The 24,705-nt window shown below is 40.3% G+C and overlaps 1 protein-coding gene across 1 annotated transcript in view; it reads left to right on the top strand.

Annotated features, from left to right (window-relative positions):
• TTBK2 (tau tubulin kinase 2) overlaps positions 1–24,705 on the top strand; it is a 2,201,340-nt gene that overhangs the window by 1,673,443 nt on the left and 503,192 nt on the right. Inside the window, exons 10-11 of the mRNA XM_044074209.1 lie at positions 21,865–22,022; positions 22,303–22,513. Coding sequence (XP_043930144.1) covers positions 21,865–22,022; positions 22,303–22,513 — 369 coding nt within the window. The remainder of the gene's footprint in view (positions 1–21,864; positions 22,023–22,302; positions 22,514–24,705) is intronic.

Consider the following 24,705-nt stretch of genomic DNA (forward strand, 5'->3'; position numbering starts at 1 on the left):
TATTGCTTAGGGGCTGTTCACCTGCAGGACTCATGTTCTGTATGTCATGCTTTTAGTTCTCGGGTCCTGCAGGAGAGAAGAAATAAGTTGATTCTGTGAGGCTTATTAAAGAGCCTATTTGATGTTGCTACTGAGGGTTCTCAGCCAGTAAAAAAACAAGAAAAGTCCCCTAAGCCATCATCTTCAACGTCTCTGACTTAGGAGCCATCTAAATCTAAGGACAAACCTGAGACTTTGTCGGATCCCAGTGTCGGTTCTGAAAAAGCTCTTTCTTTGGTGGCTCCATCAGTGGTTTCGGAGCCAGTCAGGACTCACAAGAGAACCAGGTCTCCCTCTCTGTAGCCGGTGCAGTCTGTTCCACAGTCCCTGCTGTTGCAATGTGTGGCAGGCAGTCATCGGTTTCCTCTCACTCCTCTCAATCGTCCAGGAGTCTTTCGGATCATGATGTGGAGAGGGTGGTGAAGAGGCTCCTCAAGACACAGGTGTTAGCCAAATTATTATCGAGCCCAACCCAGAAGGAATTGGCTCTGACAGCCCAACCTGCATTGTTATCAATTCCTCCTCTGACTCCTTTGAGTTCAGAGTCGGAGTGCATGGAAGTCGTTGCAGAACCATTGGCTCCTATTACCACTGGTTTATTGGTTCCAACTACTGCTCTGATCTCTTCGTTGCTTCAGTCTATCGAGGGATCTGGGGGCTGATGCTGTCTCGTCGGCTCCGGGGGGGGAGTGGCATCGGACCCTTGTCCGACCTCGCTCTCCCTCTCGGGGCTTTGACGCAGGTGAGCTCAGCTCCTACTTCAGCCTCAGAGCCATCTCCTCAGTTCAGAGGAGATCTCTGGGCTTTTCGGAGCCAGGGACTCTTTTGGGCCGTGACCGCGGTGCCTTCGAGGTGATGAAGAGCGTGCTGTCCTCTGAGACTGCTTCACCCTTAGCTCCATTGGCTCCTACTCTTTTGGTGCTTGAGTCTGCCTCTGATCCTCATCGCCCCAAGCATAAGGAACCCATGCTCTAGGATGCCCCATTGGGCGACCCCACCTCTTCCGAAACCTCGCCTGAGCACAACTCAGAAGTGGTCCCTCAGAAGAGAAAATGCAAGAGGAAGTATTTGGACTCCCCTGAGTCTCTCACTTCATTCACAGACTTGGGGGACTCAGAAGGGTCCCCACGGTCCCCTTCTGAGGATGTCTCTTTTTCAGACATCCTGGAAATCCTTAGAAGGGTGGCTGGAAATCCCTTGCCCCTTCTGAGGATGAATCTGTGTACCTGGATGCATTTGGTTCCCGACCCTCCACCTCTTTGGGTGTCTCCGCCTTTCGACCTTCTGCTGGCCTTAGTAAGTCAGAAGGCGTGGAGCTCCCCAGAGACTATGGAACCAGTTCAGAGGAGGCCCAATAAAATTCATAACTGCTCCAGAGGGTAGGTCCTTTCTATCTAAGGGCATGGCTGTTGATGCTAGGCTGGAGGCAGCAGCCACCAAGAAAGAATTAGTGGAGACTTCTTCTTCTGTCCATCCGCCGAACAAAGAGTCTCGTATGATGGACAGGTATGGGAAGCGTATGTTTGCTTCAGCGGCCTTTACTCTCAGGTCACTGAATTATTTGTCCCACTTTACATGCCTTCCAAGGGATCTCCTAAAGGAACTAGGAGATACCCTACAGGGTCCTACAGCTGAAGGAGTTGCGAGGAGGGCAGCTTCACAGCTTGCAACCTTGACATCTATAGTTAACTCCTCCATGCGGCTGATCTCTTACACAGTAGATGGAGCGAGTAGGGCAGCAGGCACAGGAGTAGCTTTGCACTCCTGGATGTACCTTTGTCAATTTGTGGAGCCCTTCAAGCCCTCCTTTACCAACACCCACTTTGATGGCTCATCTCTGTTCGGGCCTCAGGTAAAAGAGACTCTTACCAGGTGCAAATGGGATGGCAAAACTCTCTCTGCTTTGGGAGTACATTTTTCCACTCCCAACTCTTCTGACCCTTGGGGTAAGGTCTAGAGGAAGATGTGGTTCAGAAAATCCCAGGGAGTTTCACCTGACACACATTGAGATTTTTCCCCCAGGCCCAGAGGGGAGAAATAATAATGGGAGACGCTGATCCCGCGGCAGGGGGGTCCACAGAATCAGTCCGACAGAGATACTTTCTCTGGCAGGCCTTTCCAGCGCTACTGAAAGGAGACCCGACTGTCTGCCTCTGGAGGCAGTCGGGGGCAGATTATCCCAGTATCCAAAAGCCTGGCAAACAATCACAGAAGATACATGGGTATTGTCGATAATATCCAAGGGTTACAAAATTCCTTTCTCCCAACCACCCCCTACAACAAATCAGCACTCAATCCCAGATGTTTCACCCAGTCTTCGGGATCAAGCAAACCTAGAAGTTCAAAGGTTGCTAGAAAAAAAGATCCATCCAAGAAGTCCTGCACTTACTCAAGGTTCTTTTTAGTTCCAAAAAAGACAGGGGACTGGAGCCCCATTTTGGATCTCAGCAAACTCAACAAATCAGTCAAGAAAACAAAGTTCCGGATGGTAACACTGCAGTCCATTCTTCCCTTTTTGGGTCAGGACAACTTGATGTGCTCCATCGACCTCTAGGATGCGTACTGTCATGTAAAAATGGGCAGGCGGTCCAGGAGGTACCTACACTTCCATCAGGGAGCCAGTCATTACCAGTTCAGAGCTCTGCCCTTTGGTCTCACCACAGCCCCCAGGGTGTTCTCCAAATGTATGGCAGTAGTCACGGCTCATCTGAGGCATCTAGGATTCCGGGTGTCTCCATATCTAGACAACTGGCTCCTCACTGCCTCCACCAAACATCAACTGTTCGAGGCATGGGACTCCACTATTCACACCTGTACACAACTAGGCATCACCATAAACTACAAAAAGTTTACCTTGTTGCCTTGTCAGTATATTATATTTATAGGGGCAGATTTAGACACAAGGGCCATGATAGCAAAATTGCCTCATGAAAGAGTGCTAACCATTCGACGTCAAGTTTTATTCCCCATGAAAAGAAAGAGAATCCAGGCAAGATTCGTTTTCAAAGTCTTGGGTTTGATGGCTGCAGCAATTACCTTGGTCCCTGTGGTGTGCTTCCACATGAGAATTCTGCAGTGGCTCCTGTTGGTTCAATGGTCATTCCAGGATTTACCAATGTCACATCAGATTTGGATCACGGAGTCATGCAAGAAGAATTTAGCATGGTGGCTTCATTCCCCTCTGGTATCAATGGGCAGACAATTTCTAACCCCCCCAACCCACAGCCACAATGACAGCAGACGCTTCCCAGATAGGGTGGGGAGGGGAATTATCTGGGACAGACTGTTCAAGGGACTTGGCAAGAACACGAGTACCACTTGCACATCAATGTCCTAGAGATGAGAGCAGTGCTTCTGGTGTTGCAAGCACTTCAAGACTCTCTACCTATGGGGACTATAGCAATTCAGACAGACAATATGTTGGGAGTATGGTACATCAACAAACAGGGCAAAACCAGTTCTTATCCCCTGTTCCAAGAGCCTCTACAAGTTTGGCAATGGGCAATGTCTTCCCAACGCTTTCTGGTTCCAATGCACATTCCGGGGAAATCCAACGGACAAGCTCAGCAGGGCTATTCTGATGCCTCACGAGTGGTCCCTGAAACAGGAAGTTGCAGTGCTGATATTTTGCAAATAGGTCCAGGCATGCTGCGTTCTTTTTGCCACTCCCCTCAACAACATATGCAGCAGCTACTTTGCTCTAGTCCCACCACTGGGACAGTCACCCAGGGACGCTTTAGTTCATGAGCTCCCAGAACTGTAGTTTACCTGTCGGATCCAAGGCACTACATTCAACTCCGAATCTTTCGGAGCCATCTCTGCACCTCAGAGCCTTGGCACTAGATAGCTCACCTGTGGCTTCCTCCTCAGGGGTTGTGCCCTCAGAGCAAGGGAGGCCTATGATTCAGTAGCTTGTCTTCTTGGATCCACAGGTCTGTCTCTCCAAGCCACTCTGCCTTCGAGACTGCAAAGAGAATATTTTCTGCCTCGATGGTGCTAACGAATCCTTCCCCCTCAGAAGTCCTCTCCCATGATGTGTCAGCACTCCGAGCTTCACCCTTAAGATCCTATTATTCCTCTAATAATTTCACAGTTTCATAGGTTAAGTACTAAGCTAGCTGCTGTTGTAGGCCATTTTAAGCCTAGCCAGTTTTCAAAAGTGAGAATCAAATCCTGTACCTTGAGTATGTGAGATAAACACCTTGACCATTATACTAACCCCAGCTGGAAGTTTCCTGTCAGAGAATTGTTTTTCGGCTAATTTGGAGGCTTATTTTGTGACAACATTTGCTGCTTATATACACTTTTGATTTTTTTTTTTTTACAGAAAAGTTTTGTGTGGTAAGTGTTTTACTTGAGAAGAGAATACTACTGGTTATGTAGTGCTTGGCCTCACAATGTAACAACTTACCTGCTGTTTTTTTCTGTCAGACTAAGTTTATCAGTAAGGGGTTTCTGACAGGAATGTAGTGTGCTGCTTATGCATTACTGTGTTTTGGGGACTCTGTATGCGTGTGAAAGTGTAAATGTGCTGTTTGTGGAAATTATTTGACACCTACCATCTGACCTATTAGTTACAGCATTTCTTGCCACATCTGAAGCATCCTTCTCAGTTACAGCATGAATATTTAGCCAGCTCCTACTGGTCTGACTTCCTTTGTTCCTAGAAGGAAAAAAACAAGACCCCCCTTGCCAACTCCATGGATTCAGTCTTCCCCCTCAGCCTATGGTGGGTGACTCTAGTGTGGCCAGTAAGCATTCCTCAAACTACTCACTTACCTGTCTGTCTTCCTCTGGTGTAGTTCTTTGATCACATTAGAGGCCAGTCATGTCATTTTCAGCTGTTCCAGTGTCCATACTGGGCATGGTAGAACCGTCTTTACAGGGGCATGGAAACATTTTAGGGGATGCTGCTGCCTTAATGGGCAGATATTTCTAGTGACCAACTAGGAGAAGGAATGCCTGTTAAGAAAAAACAAAAGGTTAAACATTGTTCACCAAGATGGTATCTATAAGAAAAGATTTTCATACCTTAGCCAAGAAATTTTTACAGATAGTCAGTCATGGTACACAGAATAGTGTACCTGTTAATCAGGTCATTATAAACATTCCTGTGGAAGACATTTCAAATGACTCTGACATAGAATCAGGTCTTTATCTCCTACAGATTCTAAAGCCAAAATCTTTTGCTGCTGAGGAAACCTGGTTCTCGCAACCTCTTTTGGAGGAAATGTCCTTTTCACATGTTGTAATCAGGATGAATGAGAGATTTTATGAAGACAAATGGATGTTCTCCCTGATTTAATGAGGTGGTTATGTGTTGCAAGTGGATATGCCTCATTCTGTGCATATTCTTCTATTGCCATCCCTGGAGGGTGTATATAATGTTGCCTGTAACAACCCTAATTCACAACTTCCAGTCCCCAAAAAGCAGATAGGCTTTACAACGTTTGTCATACAAGCAAGTGCTTGCTTTCTCACCTTAGGTCTGACACTATAGCAATCTCGTCATCTTACAAGCAAGTGCTTGCTTTCTCACCTTAGGTCTGACACTATAGCAATCTCGTCATCTTTGTCAGAAGGGAACAGGCTCATGGTATTATCCGGCCCTTCCCCTGTGGACAAGGAGGGGAAGATTTTGGACAGATTTGGTAAGAGAATGTTTGCTTTTTCCACTTTACCATATAGAATTCTTAACTGTCAGACCCATATGTGGAAGTTTGTTCTTTTTCGTATAGATCTGGCTACCTTTCTTCTCCTTGAAGGTAGTGCCCATCTCAATTCTATTGTTTCAAACATTTCTCAAGTATCTATACATGCCTTAAAGAGTGTGTATGATTGCTCAGATACTCTGTTTAGGGCTTCTGTTTTTGCCGCTGTGTTAAGAGGTATGCCTGGTTTTATAATCAAAAATTTCTCTTGAGGTAAAGTCTGAACTTTTGAATAATAACAAGGCTGGTTTTGCTAGGACCATTCTCATGGGGCTGCTGGATACAATATCCTTCCTTCCCCTTGGTTGGCTAGGGTTTGATAATCAGCCCATGCAGCCTAATGGCTACTATAACAGGGGAAGAATTAACATGCTTCAGATGTGTAAGTTGTACTTAACCATAACCGGAGATATTTAAATTCCTCACTGCTGCAGTAGCCTCATCCACCCTCAGTCCCCTGTCTTGTATATAGTTATTGTCGGGATATAGTTTGGTGGTTAGTTCTTGTTTTTATAGTTCAGGATAAGTACACTGCTTAACTGTTGGGCAAAAAAGTCCTGAAGATTTTCTGCTCTTAAATGCTGATTTTCCATCCTCACTCATGGCTGACCAATCAACAAGAAGAATGTAAGTGTGGGTGGAAACCGGAGCTTCTGGGAGTTGTCCGGTTGTTTTGGGCAAGAAGCAACCCATTTAGCCAGCCTAAAGGCTACTGCAGCAGTGAAGAATTCAAACATCTACTGTTATGGGTAAGTACAATTTACACAACTGTACTTTTTTTTAACTCATTTTGGCCAAGGTAACAATGGTTTTCCCTTCTTTTGAAAATGGTTAGGTGTAGCTACCTGAAGTTTCTTCACAGGATGGACTTAAACTGAACAGGTGCTGTCTGATCCACCCCAACCTTCAAATTTATCAGCTCACAGCCTGGATGATAGAATTGTAATGCCTTATAGGTACATTTATTCAGAGGCTGTACAACAGGTATTAAAGAAGACAAAGAGACCTGCTATTAGAAAATCATATGTGGGTAAGTGTAAGATATTTTCTAGTTGATGCCATAGAACAAAATGTGGTCCTCTTAAGGCTCAAACTCATTGCTTGTACAATATTTCTATGAGTTGTTAAGGTGTGGCCTTTCTTGATTTTTATTAAGATTCATCTTTTGGCCCATGTCTTCCTGTCAGCTTAGGATCCTTCTGATTCTTCTTTATCTTAAGTCAAGCAGTTTCCGAAAGGGTCATTATGTATCCATCCACATGAGAAACAGGTGACTTCAGTTTGCTATCTCAGCTTTTGCACTAGAGAAACTTAAACTCTTCCCTTTTGAACCAGTTTGCAAGGCTGATTTAAAATTCTTAACACGGAAAACAGTGTTACTTATTGCTCTGACCTCAAAAAGTAGGGTTTCTGAGTTGCAAGTGCTCATGGTGACTCAGACCTGTCTTATTTTTCAAAACAACTGGTTATCTTTGAGAACTAATCCCTCTTTCATGTCTAAAGTTGTTTCAGGGTTCACACTGAGTCAATCTGTTCATCTCCCAGTATTCTTTCTAGACAAAAAGTACGGGAGAGAAAATCCTGCACACTAGATGTCCGCAGATAACTCAGATGTTACATTATCAAAAAAAGTACCTTGAAGTGGTTGTCCATGACATTCAGTTTTGCTATTCTTATCATGACAAGTTGCTTTCAGATAAAGTTAGAGGCCATTCTACCAGGGCCATGGCTAATTCAATTGCTTTTTGGCAAAGGATGCACTCTAGAAACATTATAGATGCAGCAACATAGTATGTATTTTACCAAGCATAATAATAAAGTCAAGATAGTTAGAGGTCATTCTAGCCACTCTAACCATTTGTCCTTTAATGATATTTTTCTTTTGTATTGGGGGATGACAACTGTTGTAGTGGAGATAGGAGTTGGAGAAGCACTTATTTCTAAAAATCCTTGATGTATATCTGTTTCTAATATTATCTTTTGTTATAGTTACATGTAAGAAATGTGTCTCTTCTATGCTATACTTATGTGTGAAACATAGAAATGAAGTTGAATTATTTAGGTATTCCATAATTTTCGGAATATCTTCCTGTGTCCCTTTCCATATTATTAATATATCATCCAGGAAACGGAAATATTGAACAATATTTTCCATAAAGGGTGAATTAAAAACAAAATGTTGTTCCCAGAAAAGCATAACTATGTTAGCAAATATGGGGGCACATGCTGCCCCCATTGCAACACCATCTAATTGGTGGAAAATATCTCCTTGAAAGTAAATAAAATTGTTTTTGAGAACTATTTCAATATTTTCCAACACCAGTCTAAACTCATTTTTGTTAAGAAATTTAAATTCAATAAGCATAGCTTCAAACCATTCCAAGCCAATATCGTGTGGAATCACAGAAAATAAATCTCTAACATCAATAGTTAAAAATGTATATTGAGCCTGGAATGGTATCTAGTTTATTTTACTAAGCAAATCCCATGAGTCAATTAAAGTATGTGAGTGTAGCTTGTAAAAAGGTTTTAGTTTTGTGTCAACATAGATAGCTAAAGGTTGAGTTTTTGAACCTTCTGATGTTACTATAGGTCTAAGTGGTGGGTATTCAACATTTTTATGCACCTTAGGTATACCAAACATAGTGGACAAAAAAGGTTTGTCTACTTTAAAAAATCTGTATAATCCATCATCTATCAGTCCTTGTGCTAGATTGTCTTCTATTATTAAATCAATTTTGTGGTATGCTATATTTAATTCATTTTTAGAAAATATAGTATATCTTCCTTCCACATTTAAAATATCCATAATTTTAGTTTGGTATAGCCAGTTGTACATTAGAACTACCCCCCCCCCCCCCACCTTTATCAGGCTTCATAATTCTGACATCTGAATAATGTTGTTTTATATCTTTCAGGATTCTTCTTTCCTCTGTATTCAAGTTGGGTTTACAAAAGGTAGTCTGATTTTGGCGGTAAAGTGTTCTCACTTCATTAGTTAACACTTTTTCAAAATTACTTATATCATTTTGTAAGGGGGGATTGTATGTACTTCTCCTTGTTAAAGTATTAACTGTTTTTTGTATATTAACACTGGTAGTATTGTTGGTAGGAGTATTGTTATTCTGTGTCTTGTTTAAAGTAGTTAAGACTTCTAGATTTAATTTTCTAGTAAATGCTTTTAATATCTAGTATGTTTCAGCTAAGTTACATTTTTTAGATGGTACAAAATTAAATCCCCTTTTAAATAAAGAAAAATGTCCATCTTCAATTCTTATATCAGTGTAGTTATATATGTGAAAGTCACCGTCTTGTTGATAGGTGTTTATACAATCCCTGGATGCCATTACTGTCTCAACTATATGAGCATTTGGTATAATCATATCTTCAGGCTCATTAATATTGTCTTCCAGTACAACATTATCATCTATTGAAGTAAATTCTTCTAATATCTCTGGTTCTGTTTGTTTGTCACTTGTGCATAAGTAGGGTGTATATGTAAATTCCTTATTCGCTCTGACCTCCGCAGTCCTTCCTGTTCTAAAGGGATATCTGTATCAGAATTATAAGAATTATAGAATTCTTCATGATGGCCTTGTATATATCTTAGTAGTATCCCAATTGGTCTGGTGTTCTTTGTTCACCCATCCCCCTTGGTGTGACCTAGTGTTATAGTTGCTAGTATGTAAAAAGTTGTTCCTGGTGTTAACAAAACGCCTTCTGTTATTAAATTGCTTCATATCACTACTTGTTAATGGATAGGCTTGTTCATGTTGGTAGGTCCAATCATCCTTATCCAGTTTACCTATTTTTCTCTTATGGTTTTTAGCTATAGTGTTGTCAACATCATTAAAAACTCTAAAATAATTATGTTTGTATTCTTTCACAGAAAACAGTAAATCGTCACTTATTTTCTTATTAATATTCTCTATTTTAACATTCAGTTCATCAATTAAAATCTTATTGTTGCTAATCATAGCTCTTATCAATGCCAACCCACAATTGTTTAAAATATCAACAATTTCTTGGTAAAAAGTAGAACCCATAACAATATCATTAGGAAATTTGTTCAGTCTAAGGCCTTTCGGTACATGTTTCCTTTTTAAACATTCAGTTAGAAACCAGTTATCCAAGTTCAAATTTTTAAATTTTAACATGTATTTTTTTAGTAGCTTACATTTATCAAGGTATGAAACGTCTTGTTTTTTGTGTCCATGTTCATGAGTTTCTATCGCTCCAAAGCTTCTGTTAAGCCAGTTGTTAAAATTGATGTCCATGTATTTGTCCAAAACAGGTGTATAATTGTTCCCATTAGTGTGCGTTGTGGCGTCTCCCTCATTGGTATTCCTCTCGTTAAGCCTAGTTCCAAAACGTGCAGCCCCAGACCCTGTAGGGGTTCCTCTGTTAGCGTTGCTGTGGTTAGAATGCTTACTACGTTCGGGTTGTGCACATGGAATAGGGTCGTCAGCTTCCTGTGTGCTGATATCCGGTTGTGTAAAGGCTTGGATAAGCCTAGTGAGTTCCCCTATGAGAGACCGTTGATTCATGTTGGGTGAGGCTCCTCGGTAAGCCTGTGCTTCCATTGAAAACAAAACTAGTAATAGAAGAAAAAATGAAAGATACGGGAAACAACTTGAACAAAACCAATAAACAGTAGTGAATTCCCCGATAGCAGGAAACCGATGAAGGCAGTCTCACAGTGTTGAAGGAACAATAAGTCTCAAAATGTCGCAAATAATCCTCTCGCAAGACTCTGCAGTCCGTAATAAAGAGAAATTTATTTACACAAAACACAGTACAAGTCAATTAAGCGCTTTCATTTCCTGACCGGAAACTTCATCAGAATGAATGTTGTTGCTACACAAGGGCTTTTATACATCTTCTTATTAGTTAATTCAATAATTGGTAATTTTAAAAAACAATTAGTAACAAATAGTGTTGCCTTAAAGTTCAAGGTTTAAAGTAGGTTGCAAAAAAGTTAAAAGTTAAAAACGAGAGATAAAATGACACATAAATAACACATAGATACGCTTGTATACTGTTGTTGATGTATAGTATGTAACTTAACAATAAAAGTCACATTAATTTGTAAAGAGGTACAAGCAATTTTTTCATGAAAAAAAAATATATACATATATTTATATTTGTATAGTTCATGAAAAGAATATTTATAAAAAATATGTATAAAAATATATATATAAAAAATATATATATGTATATATCCATAAAATTAAAACTATGTGTTTCTTATATGTACATTGATTTGCGTGGTAAGGTTGAAAGTACGTTAATTTGCATGGTAAAATTAAAATACTTTACAAAAGTTTCTCATGCGTAATCTCATATAAAAATCTCATATAAAATCTCATATATAAATTAAGGGCCAACAGGGTAAAAACAAAAAACAAAAAATAAAAATAAAATAAATAATAATTAAAAACAAGATACTAAGTATAAACAAACACATCCACAATAACTTTATTATACAATACTATTACTATGTATACACTATATACCTATTTTTCTAATAGTTTATTTCACCAACTCAGTAATTTTATCTTATTTTATCTTATTTTATCTTATTTTATCTTAATTCAGTTATTCAATTATATTTACACAATTATATTTACACAATAATACATATTTCTTATTGATCACTGTTTTATGAAATGTTCCATATGAGATATACTATGAGATTTTACATGGGTTTATACGAATTTATATATGAGATTTTATATGAGATTTTTATATGAGATTACACATGAGAAACTTTTGTAAAGTATTTTAATTTTACCATGCAAATTAACGTACTTTCAACCTTACCACGCAAATCAATGTACATATAAGAAACACATAGTTTTAAATTTATGGATATATACATATATATATTTTATATATATATATTTTTATACATATTTTTTATAAATATTCTTTTCATGGACTGTACAAATATAAATATATGTATATATTTTTTTCCATGAAAAAATTGCTTGTACCTCTTTACAAACTAATGTAACTTTTATTGTTAAGTTACATACTATACATCAACAACAGTATACAAGCGTATCTATGTGTTATTTATTTATGTGTCATTTTATCTCTCGTTTTTAACTTTTAACTTTTTTGCAACCTACTTTAAACTTTGAACTTTAAGGCAACACTATTTGTTACTAATTGATTTTTAAAATTACCAATTATTGAATTAACTAATAAGAAGATGTATAAAAGCCCTTGTGTAGCAACAACATTCATTCTGATGAAGTTTCCGGTCAGGAAATGAAAGCGCTTAATCGACTTGTACTGCGTTTTGTGTAAATACATTTCTCTTTATTACGGACTGCAGAGTCTTGCGAGAGGATTATTTGCGACATTTTGAGACTTATTCTTCCTTCAACACTGTGAGACTGCCTTCATCGGTTTCCTGCTATCGGGGAATTCACTACTGTTTATTGGTTTTGTTCAAGTTGTTTCCCGTATCTTCCATTTTTTCTTCTATTACTAGATTCAATAAACACACTATTAAACGTCGGTTTGATTTTGCTTTACATTATTTTGGACGAAGATTTAATTACATAATGCCGTCGGAACAACCGATGACCGGAAGTATAAAAAACGCAAAGACAAAGAAAAAGACAGGCATCCGAGGTCCAAAACCGACGACGAAGCCTCTTCTAGGCCAGTCGACGGGTTCGCTGGTTCTCAGTGAGGCGCTTTCGCAGCCCCTGACACCTGCTACCTCAGAGCCACAGGCCGCAACTGACAGCCACGTGGAGACACCGAGGCCTGTGGAAACTCAAGGTATTGGGCCTACGGAAAATATACCCTCAGATGGGTCTGGAGCCACTGAGCAGGCACCGGCTTCTGAGGGTGTTTTCAGACCTTCACAGCTTACAATTAAAGGTACTACAGCAGCAAAGGCAAAGTCAAAAACTCCATTAAAGACAAAGAAACAAGTGCAGCATTCTCCAGAACAGTCATCCATGCCAAAGAAACAGATGCTTAAAATGGTTGAAGACCTTATTACTTTAATCAGGGGCTCCCATCCCCCTCCTGACAAAAGGCCTAGGCAAGACACTGATTATGATTCCTCTGATCGGGTTTCCATTTCTTCAGACCAGGGCTGTTCACTCTCTGATGCTGAAGCGTCCATTCCTTCAGCCTCACCACCTGAGGATTACTCTTTTGGGGAAACCCTACACACCATGAGGGAGCATTTCCATTGGAAGAGCCAGGATTACTCAGAATCCAAGAAAAGACTCAGAGATTTCCTTCTATTGCCTCAGCACAGGCCCTTAGCTATCCCCCCTGTGCTTGATATTGTTGATGATGTTTTTTCTGAATCCAGTCTGTCTCCAGATTCTTTACCCCCTGCACCAGTAAAGCCAGACAGATACTACAGGGTCCCTGACTCTCATAAATTTCTTTACAAAAACCCCGCTGCAGACCCAGAAACTATTTCTCAGGGTCCAAAAGGGTTAAAGCTTCCACTGCCAAAAATCCTGTCCCCTCAGATAGGGATTCCAGAGCTCTGGACAGATGGGGGAAAAAGGTTTACACTTCTGCTACTTTAGCTTTAAGAGCCTTAAACTATCAGTTTCACATGCTTAAATATCAGCAATATCTCATGTCATTGTTAAAGCAGAAAATGGTTACAAATATAGAAGGTCCTGACACTAAAGAAATGCATGATTTATTGCATGCAGTTGAACAAGTGGGAAAGCATACTCTGCAATGTGGTTTTGATTCTTTAGAGGCTTCTTGCAGAGCTGCAGTTACAGGCTCAGTTATTCGAAGACATGCTTGGTTGAAAGAACAAAGTTTACCTGACCATGTTAAAATGAACTTGTTGAATGCTCCACTACAGCATGATACTTTGTTTGGTGTTAAGGCAGAAGAGGTGTTAAAGAAAATGGAGGATAAAGCAAAGTCAATGCAAACTGTGAAAGATTTCTTACAGGTTCAGCCACCTAGATTTAGCAGAAACTGGCCTTCAAAAAATTGGTCCTTTCCAGTGTTACTTCAGTGGTACTTAAGTCTATGGAGTCAGCATTGTCACAGCCTGGAAACAATGATTCCTATCAGTCTATGCCTTTCCCCCTCTGCCTCTGCTCTCCCAAGTTCTACTAAAAGTCGAACAGGACAAACCAAAAATGATTTTGATTGCTTCAGACTGGCCTCACCAACACTGGTGCCCACTCCTGCGCAGTATGTCACACCTTCCACCGTGGCACCTGCCTCAGACACCTTACTTACTGTCTCAGCAGAACAACCAAATTCTGCACACTCAGCTCCAAACTTTGAATCTTACAGCGTGGCTAATCACCTAAATTCACCCTTAGCATCCCTCAGCAAACCTGTGATGGATGTCATTTTGGAGGTGAGAAGACCTAGTACTAGAAAATCTTATGCTGACAAATGGAAGAGATTACGTGCCTGGAATCAATCTCAAGGGATAAGCACATCAGTGCCCAACATTCCTCAGATTTTGCAATACTTAACTGAGATGCTTCACAAGGGCGTGTCTTTTTCTTCCATAAAAATCCATGCCTCAGCCATTTCAACTCATTACAACACAGAACCCTCCCCTCTTCTCTCATCCTCTGCTAAAGCAGTATCTCAGAGGGGCCAAAAAATGACAACCCAGGAGAGCTCCAACCCCTGCCTGGGACCTTAATTTTGTATTGGAGAAACTCACTCTCCCTCCTTTTGAGCCAGCTGCTACTGCAGACATAACATTTCTCTCCTGGAAAACAGCTTTCCTTTTAGCAGTCACTTCAGCCAGAAAGATTTCCGAATTACAGGCTCTTACGGCAGTGGAGCCTTTCATTATTTTTCATGCGGACAGGGTTTCTCTCAGAACCAGTCCATCCTTCATGCCTAAGGTGGTATCCAGTGTGGCTCTTAATCAGACCATTCATTTGCCAACTTTCTTTCCCAATCCACAGAACAAGGGGGAGCAGATTCTGCATTCATTGGATGTACACAGACAACTTAGATTTTACTTAAACAGGACTAAATCTCAAAGAAAATCTGAACAACTGCTGGTGGCATTTGCTGCAGGGGCAGAGGGAAAGGCTATTTCAAAGCAAATCATTTCCAAATGGATAAGCCATTTTATTTGTTTCTGCTATATGCACCATGGAAAAACTATCCCCCAAGGGATCAGATCTCATTCCACCAGGGCTGCATCTACTTCAACAGTCTTTCCCAGAGGTGTACCTACCAGGGACATTCTAGAAGCTGCTACCTGGAGCTCAGTCCATACTTTCACCAAACATTACCATTTTTCTCTAAATCCAGAGCTGGCTTTGCCACTACTGTCCTGCAGGGCCTTATAGCTGCACCTTAGGCTGTATAATTCCCTCCACCCAACCATAGCTTTGGGAATCTACCCAAATGTAATGACTGCAACAGTGAAACACAAAGAACATAGTACAGTTGTGTACACTTACCATAAATGTAGATGTTCAAGTGCATTCACTTTTGCAGTTCTGGTTACCCTCCCTCCAGCCCCCTATTTTTCTCTGGCTATACCTCTACTTTCTTTCACTATGCTTAAAAGCCCTTTTGGTGAATTTTCTTTTGATTGGAGGTATATTTTTTGTATTTTTAATTTTATTTGCTCCCCATTTGGGGGGCACCTGACATCTGGGTCTAGAAACACTAATGTAATGGCGTTGGCTGCATGTTTTATACCCCTGACGACCTGACGTCATGGAAGAAGGGAGAGCAACCGACGCAGGACCCAAGACTTTGTTAATCAGGCCGACTGAGGGCAACCTGCCAGCAGATTACCCAAATGTAATGACTGCAACAGTGAATACACTCAAACATCTACATTTATGGTAAGTGTACACAACTGTACTTTTTTGCTGTCAAACAAAAAAGTAATTTTTGCCTGCTGGTAGTTTTACTGGCATTGTTACTTGTTTTCTGCAGGATGGAGGCACCATTTTCAGTTGGACCATGAAACAGATGGTCAGTCCCACAGTCTGTCCCTCATCCAGCCACAAAAAGAAAAAGTTAAGCCAACAGCCTTTGTCACCACAGTAGGCTAGCAATTTGCCTGTGCCTCAGGTGGGTAACTCTACAGTGGCCATTTGTTTTACCTCGGACCACTCATCTTTTACCCTGGATCCCTTTAGTGTAGCACCTACAGTCAATATGGACCAGGGGTTAGCCACATCCTCTGCAGCTACTACAGCTATTGAGGTCTCCTCAGTGGGCAAGGGAGAACTACTCTCATCAGTCCTTGGAGAGGGAACAGGGAAGATTTCCCTTTTGTGTCAGAATGCTGTGCTGATAAGCAGCAGATGCCATTAATAGCATGATTGGCCCCATTTTCCTGTTAAAAAAATAGGGTTGGACTCTGGCTGCTGTTCCTTTTTGTAGAGTAGTTTCTGGTAAAAGAAAGAGGGATGCCTCCTTTCCTGAAAAGATTCAAGATTCTCAGTCTGACCAGGAAGATGCAAGGATGGATTCTGGATTTTGTTCTCATTTTTTCTGATTCAGACTCAGAAGAGAGCTCTCTTTATGATTCTCTTTGTGTGGATTTTTCTTTGTCTGAGATTGTTGCTAGAATGTCCCAGTGTTTTCAGTGGGAGAACAGTGAGCTTTCTCAGCCCCTCAAAAAATACTAGTGAGTTTTTACAGAAGGATTTTTCTGAATCTACAGTCTTTCCTCCTGTCGTGTGTGCTATAGAGGATGTGTTTTACTGCCTGCATTTTTCCTGATAGTCAACCAGCTCTCCCTAAAAAGGCAGATAGGATGTGTAAAGTTCCTTAGGCTTTAATTTTTTTATGCACTATTTCCAAACTTGACCCAGCAGCTGTAGTCTTCATTGACTCCTCTCTGCTGAGAAACACTTCGTTAATTCCAATCCTACTGTTTGTAATAGGGAGAGGAAACTTGTTGATATGTATGGCAAAAAAGTGTGTACTTCTGCAACTTTGAATTTCAGAATTTTAAATTGTCAAGCTCATATGTTACAGTTTATTCTGATGCATTATGAAAAGTATGAAAAATGTTTTACAATTTCTTCTTGTGGGAAAAAAATCTGCTTTAAATAACTTAGTTTCTTCTATTGCACAAGTCACTACTCACTGTTCGCAGTGTGTGCATGACTGTTAATATTTCTTCCAGGGCTATGGCCACACTGGTACGGTTTTAAGGAGGTTTGCTTGGCTACATTCTCAGAACCTTCTAGATGATGTTAAAAATTAGATTTTAAATTCTCCCTTGGATAGAGATTTAGTGTTTGGCCCCTGTGATGCAGGGCAACAACTGGATCCAGGGAATCTGTAAGATTTTTCAGCCCTCCTTTACCAAATTGTCCAAGAGATTTTCTTTCTCCTCATCCAATTTCAGCAAAAAGCAGAATAAACAGTAATAACAGAATTCAGGTAAAAAATGTTTAAGAAGAAGTGGCAAGGAAGTTCCAAAACCAAGGACACTCCAACAAGTCTGAATGACTCTTCAAGAGACCTTATGATTCCCTCCCACCCTGGCCCTCTTTTTCTTCCAGAAAGTATGAATCTTCATTTTTTTCTTTGACAACAGATTGTTTCAGATAAATGGGTTTTGAAAATCATTCAGCAGGGTTACTGGTGGCAATGGGAGGAAATTCCTCCTTTCCATGGGGTCATTCCTTATCCAGGGGGTCATTCCTTATCTCACAGATCAGACTGTTTTGTTTACACCTGTTCCTCATCACATGCTGTCCCAAGAAGTGAAAGAGCCAGTTCTTCCTTCCTAGGTGGGGAAGGAGTTTTATTCAAGGATGTTCCTAGTCTAAAAGAAAGAAAATGCTTGGGAGACCAGTTCTGGATCTTTCTTTCCTAAACCTGTTTGTGATAGTGGCCAAATTCAAAATGATATCATGTCACAATCTGTTGCCTGTTCTACCTCTTTCAAGTTTCCTGGTAACACTAGACTTAAAAAATCTTATAATCACATTCCTATCGACCCACACTTCAGGTGTTTCTTAAGGTTTTGTGTGTCTGGATCACATTATCACTTGTCTGCATTACCCTTTGGACTATCCACTGCACCAAGTGGGTTCACAAAGTGTTTAGCTTCAGTTATAACTCATTACACACTACAGGGTATCCACATATTTTCTGTGTTTAGATGACTTGCTTATCTTTAGAATCTTTTTCAAAATATCAGGAATTTCTCTGTTGGGTGAAGGATCTCTTGCACATGGTGGGATTCCAAGAGAACATGGAAAAGTCTAGCTTCACTCCTTCACACAGGATTGTTTCCCTGGTATGTCAACTTGATACCTCAATTCAAAGAGCTTTTCTTCCACAGGAAAAATAGATCTTTATTTAGATATATTTCTAAGTTCTTGCACTCCGACTTCAGTCACTGCGAGGAAGTACCTCAGAATTTTGAGTCTCATGGCATCTGTGATTCTCATGATACTCCTGGCAAGTCTCCACATGAGAAAGATACAGTGGTATTAAAAATATCTGTGGTCCCAGGATCAATGCTCTTTTTCTTTTCAGATCTCAGTGATGGGGTTTGTCAGAAGAGAATTCACTTGGTGGAGATAACAAATATCCTTAAATCAAGGTCTCCCCTTCTTCTTCCCTGCTCTGAAGCAGTAAGCCACTCACCACAGATGCTTTAGACTTTGCTTGTGGAACAGTTTCAGGAGAGAGAGAAGTTCAGGGGGTGTGGGACACAGAGGACAGAAGCAAGCACAAAAATATCAAGGAGATACTTGCCCTAATCAAGGCACTCAATTCTCTGAACCGTTTTTGCTCCCCAGGACCTCTTCAAGTGGTTACAGACAATGCCAGAGTGATGTGGTACATCAACAAGCAAGGATGATCCTGGTCTTAGCCCCTTTGCAGATTAGCTGTGTTAGCATGGAATATAGCTTCACAGCGCAGTCTCATTCTACAGCAAACCTTCATGAATGGAAAATAGATCTGGGGGTCTTTCAAGATTTGATCAGTCTGTGGGGAGTTCCTTAAGTAGACCTTTTTGTCTTCTCTTTGAACATTCATCTGGCAAAATTATTTTCCAGGACTCCATGCAAGAAGGCCTAGAAGGCAGATGTCTTTTTTTTTCTTTGGACAGGAATGTTCCTGTATGCCTTTCCAGTAATATCCAGGGTACTTCTGAAGATTCAAAAAGAATCCCGCAAGATCATCATGGTGACTCTCTCTTGGCCCAGGCAGCCATGGTTCTTCCTTATTTTGGAAAGACCAGGGGCAATTAGCACATGCTTGCTCACAGAATGGATCGACTCACACAAGAACAGGGATGTTTGATAAACCCCAACATCAATCATCTTCACTTGACTGCCTGGATGATAGGGTCTTAATTTCTTTTAGACACCTGTTGTCTGAGGATGTGTGGCAGGTATTAATGGAGACAAGAATGCCTGCTACTTGAAGATTATATTAGCAAATGAAAAAGGTTTTCTAGTTGGTGCCAACAACATAACCAGCAGGGCTAGTTCTCTAGTTTTGCAATATTTGTGTGAGTTACTATCCTGTGGCCTTTCTTATTCCTCTAGCAAGGTACATTTATCAGCCATTTCAGCATGTCTACCCATGGATCCTCCTCTTTCAAGGCAGTCCCATGTCAAAATGTTTTTGAAAGGGGGTTTGCTTAAGAGGCCTCCAGGTAAACCAGTGGCTGTTACTTGGATTTTAATTTTATATTACAGAAAATAAGCCACGGTGGTACAGTGGTAGCATTGTTGCCTCACAGCAAGAGGTTCTCCTGTTCGATTCACAGCTTGAGTGCCTTCTGCGTGGAGTCTGCATGTCCTCCCCGCGGTCGAGTGGCCTCCGAAAGACATGCGTAAATGGGCGTGCCTTCGCTGAAGGTTGGGCGTCGGGCTGGCAACTCGGCACCATAAAAATCTCCTGCCAATCATTAGCGGACCGGAGTTCCGCTGTGGTGACCCCTAACCGGGAAAAGCCGAAAAGACAAACAACATTACAGAAAATTAACACTTTCTCCATTTGAACGAGCTATTCTGTCTGACTTGAGGTTCTTAAAAAAGAAAACAGTTTTAATGATTGCTTCGACCTCTGCAAGAAGGGTATCTGGGTTGCAAGTTCTTATGATGAGTGGCTGAAAGGGGTTACAGTACTGCAGAATAGCGGGGATCTCACAGAATAGCAAGAGGAGCAACTTCAGAGTGTCAAAGAGAGAATAAGAGAGTATTTGGATAGTATGCATGCATTTAGAAAGGCTGCTGTTAACCAACTTTTTTTTTTCTGATAGAAACTCCAGAACATAAAAAAAAAGAAAAGCTTTTAGCACAATGACTCAGGAAAGACAAAGTAGAAAGGGCTGTTGCTAAACATAGGGAGGTCATTTCCAGTACCCCAGATCTCATTTTCCAATAAGGCAGGTTTTCTTTGAGAACTAATTCTTCTTTTATGCCTAAAGTGGTATCTGAGTTTACTTTAAGTCAAACTATCCATTTCCTCATTGTCTTTCCTACACATAAAAATGAGGGAGCCAAGGATATTCCATACCTTGGATGTCCACAGACCACTCTGGTACTGTTTTGATCAATTGTTCATTTCTTGTGAAGATAAGAAGGGAGAACTGGTGTTAAAACAGACTATTTACAAATGGATGTCTTAAGGCTATTACCTTTTATTATACTCACCATGACAAATCTATTCTGGGCAGGCTCAAGGCCCACTCTTCAAGGACCTTCTTCTATAGCTTTTTGGAAAGGGATGGATTCTATAGGTATTCTAGAAGCTGTTACTTGGTCCTCTGTGCCTACATTTACAAAACACTGCAAGCTGGATTCCTTCTCTAAGTCTAGATCATGCTTTGCTAGGACCATTTTCCAGGGGCTTTGGGCCCTTCCCCTTCCACCTCCCAGATGTTGTAAGCTATGGTAATCCACCCATATAGCTAAGGCTACCGCAGCAGTGATCAATATGAAGAATGTAGTACAGTTGTGTAAGTTGAACTTAACATAGCAGTAGATGTTTGAATGATAACTGCTGCAGTAGCCGCTCACTCCCTCCATCCCTTCTTGTTTTTTAGTGCGTTTTTTATGCCAGTGTGTGGACATTTATTTTTTATTCCTAGCCTTAACCTCTCAGGGCTTAGCCTCCATCTCTCTGCTGGCAGGAAGCTCTCAAGAGCTTTGCACCCAAACTTGTCTTTTAGTCAAGCTTTGTAAGCTGGCTAACTGTTATATTCTTGGCAGGATGTAACCCATATAGCTAAAGCTACTGCAGGAGTGATCATTCAAATGTCTACTGTTATGGCAATTTTGCTTACACAACTGTACCTTCCTGGGGACTTCTCTTTTGATTGACTATATATCTCGTCTCTTCCTATCTTAGCTATTAATTGTTGAATCTTATCTCTCTCTAATCTTGGCATAACCAAGCCTTCCATGAATATTTCCATTTGTGCCTTTTCTTGGTTTCCACATAGGCTCCGTATGTTTAGCGGCTGCCCTTTCTACTTTGTATTTCCTGAATCATTGCGCTAAATTTTTTTCTGTAGTTTCTATCAGAAAAAAAAAATTGGTTAATAGCAGCCTTTCTACACTCATGCATATTATCCAAATACTTTCTTATTTTCTCTTTGGCACTCTGAATTTGCTTCTCTTGTTATTCTGTGAGAGCCCCTCTATTTTGCAGTAATTTAACCCTTTTCAGCCTCTCTGAGTAATCCTAATACATTTTCTCCTAATACATTTTCCCCATACTGCTTCCTCTCTTATTTGTACCATGTTTTTAAATTTCATTTTTATTTTATCCCACTCAGTAGTCACATGCCCTTGCCAACATAAAGTTTGAATACCCAAGTTCTTGTTTTTAATAAAGAACTTCATTGAGATTTTAAACACTGTATCCAAAGGTTATTTTTTCCTACCAAGTTGGAAGATTCTGCTTTTAAAGAGCTTTGTTAAGATTTTATGTTCTATAAGTGCTGTTTTTCAGTAAAAGTTGAATTATCACATTAAGGCAATAGAACTGCTACCGGTTTCTTTTCTTTTTTTAACTCTGTAGTAGTTTGTTTTATATGTATATATTCAAACTTTTCTCTTGGGTAATTGTGTCTCTGTGAAACGATTTTGTTTAACAATTTTATTTTTGTATACTGTAGATGCTGATGGCAGTGTTTGATAAGACCATGAAGGTATATGGTGTTGCTGATAGTGATCCATTTGACTGGGAGAAGAGTGGAATGGATGGCTCTTTAACAACCACTACTACTTCTACCACCCCTCAATTACATACCCGCCAAACACCTGCTGCACTTGGGTAGGTGCTCATTACATGGGATAGATATGTTTATGCTGAATCCTTATTCATTGACTGCATCCATCGTCTTGCTGCAGTTGGATGTGTAAAAATATGTAATCTTGCTAATAAGTACATAAATGCATTAAAATAGTATATACACACACCAAACTGTTTTTGCCACATTGATTATTAAATAACAGAATGTTATGGTATTGACACTTGTAGTACATGTGCTTTGCTGAATGTGCAGATTAATGGATGGCATTATGTTTATGGCAATGTTTTGTTTTCACCTTAGAATTGCCAATGCAACACCAATTCCTGGAGACATGTTACGAGAAAATACAGATGAAGTCCTGCAGGATGAGCAACTCAGTGACGGTGAAAATGGCATGCCTGGTATGGTCTCTCCAGAGAGGATTCCAGGGTCTCCTAGTCGCCCCCAAGAACAGGATGTTTGGGAGGAAATGGATATCAACAGGAACAAGATGAAAACAGTGATTTGCAAGGTATGGTAACTTCTAGTTATAAAACAAAATGTGGTTGAACTGTTGGTGAGTCCAAGAATGGCTATGTAAGAGAAGGTACATGGTCAGCAGTCAACAATGGTAGGTATTACATGTATTGTTGTCTGGCTGATAAATCAGGTATCCCAAAACAACTATGCTGTATGGAGAGAATCAGTGTGTGCAGCTTAACTCTTGCACTTTTCCCCTCCCTAGTAAATTCATTTAGCTTTTTATTAATTATAATCGACAACTATTTCTCCAGTTGATAAATTATGCCTGATCTGCATGTAAGATTAAGGGGATGGAAAACATTTGCAGTGCCTGTATCCTGCTATCCATGTCTATATCCTGCTATCCATGTCTATAATCCGAAGCTTCCATTTTCGCAATTTAATTTAAAAAAAATAATAAAATAGTATACTATTGCCTGTCTAATAACCTCCTGTCCCACACCCAGCATGGATTCCGTCCCAATCATAGTACTACCACCCTTATTAGCTTTACCAACACAGTTAACCAACAACGAAATAATGGTAACCTGGTATCCACTGTATTTCTAGAGCTCTCCAAAGCCTTCAATACTGTCTCCCATCCCAAGTTCCTTACTGCTCTCTCTCATCTCAGTCTAAGCCACTCTACTCTAACCTGGTTTCAAGACTATATATCCAACCGCCAACAAGCACTAAAATGGCTAAACACCTTTTTGCTCCTCCTACCTGTCACCCTGGAGGGTCCCCAATGATCCATCCTTGGACCTCTTTGCTTCAGAATATTCACCAACCAACTCCACAAAGCTACCTGATATGCCACTGTAGTCCGATATGCGGAAGACTCCACTCTAATATACTCCACCCCAACACTTCCTCAACTCCAGGAATTAACACAAGAACCCTTTACTGCTGTGGCAATCTGGTTAGCCAACTCTCAGATAATACTGAACCCCCAAAACACACAACTTATGATACTCTATCCCACAGAGCCTTAGATTTCCTATCCCCTTTCACATTATTCTCAGCTAATAACACACCAATCATACCTGTTCAACACATGAAACTACTAGGAGTTGTCATAGATCACAACATGAAATTTGACACCCACACTTCTCAGACAATAAAAAAGTCCATAAAAAACTTGGAATCCTATACAGATATAAAAAGTACCTTACCAACGACAGTAAAGTGACCATTGCAAAGGCGCACCTACTTTCCTCTCTATGCTTCCCCCATATTCGTCAACCTAAACAAAGCAGACCTAAACAAACTAATCACTTGCTACAATAAAATAGCTACATTTACTACTGACTCACCCATCAAGACACATCACTGTCTAGCTGTCAAGCAGTTATCCTGACTAGAATTACCAAACCTATTCATATATAACCAGCTTACTATAGCCCACCAAATTCTGTGTGATCCTGACAGAGTCCCAGCACTTCAAGGCCTACTTAATAAATACTCTAACAAACGCCTTTTAAGATCCAATAACAAAGCCCTGTCTGACAGCCAAAAGCAACAATAACTCTGGGGACTCCCTATATTCCATTTCTGTTGCAAAGATATGGAATTCCATCCCCCTAGATATTAGGTCCACAGAAAACAAAAACATTTTCAGAAAACTCCTGTGGTCCTATTTAAACAGTTCTTGGGTATGCAACTGTTCCAACCCTGGGTAGGCTCACTTAACAGGTTAATATTGAATTTGAATCCTCTAAGACAACTTACAATGACCGCTGTCTATGTTCTTACCCATAAATATGTGATTACTGCATTAACCACTGTTACCATATGACTGTATAAATGTTCCAACAATCATATTGTTTACGGTAACACAATGTATGTTTTTTATGTTCCCTGCTTTTTCTACATTCCAAAATCTGTACTGTACTCTATTAATTTATGAATTGTATTTACTGTATTATTCTCTGTAGAGCTTTGTGAATTGTATTTACTGTTTTAATCTCTGTGGAGCCTTTCTCCCTGGGCCTACACTGAATATGGGATTCACACCCAGTCGGACTCTCCCGGTTAACAAATGTAAAATAAATAAATAAATAATTCCTGCTTCCAACCTTTCATATATTTTCCTTATTAACTATATTATTCCTTCAGAGAACACAGATGTTGCTATTACCCTGCTCATAAATTCCCAGCTGACTCTACTAAATGCTTTCTGTGCATCAACACCCACCAACA

The sequence above is a fragment of the Protopterus annectens genome, chromosome 6.part0 (genome assembly GCF_019279795.1).
Source record: "Protopterus annectens isolate FY-2018-M chromosome 6.part0, PAN1.0, whole genome shotgun sequence".
NCBI lineage: Eukaryota > Metazoa > Chordata > Ceratodontiformes > Protopteridae > Protopterus > Protopterus annectens.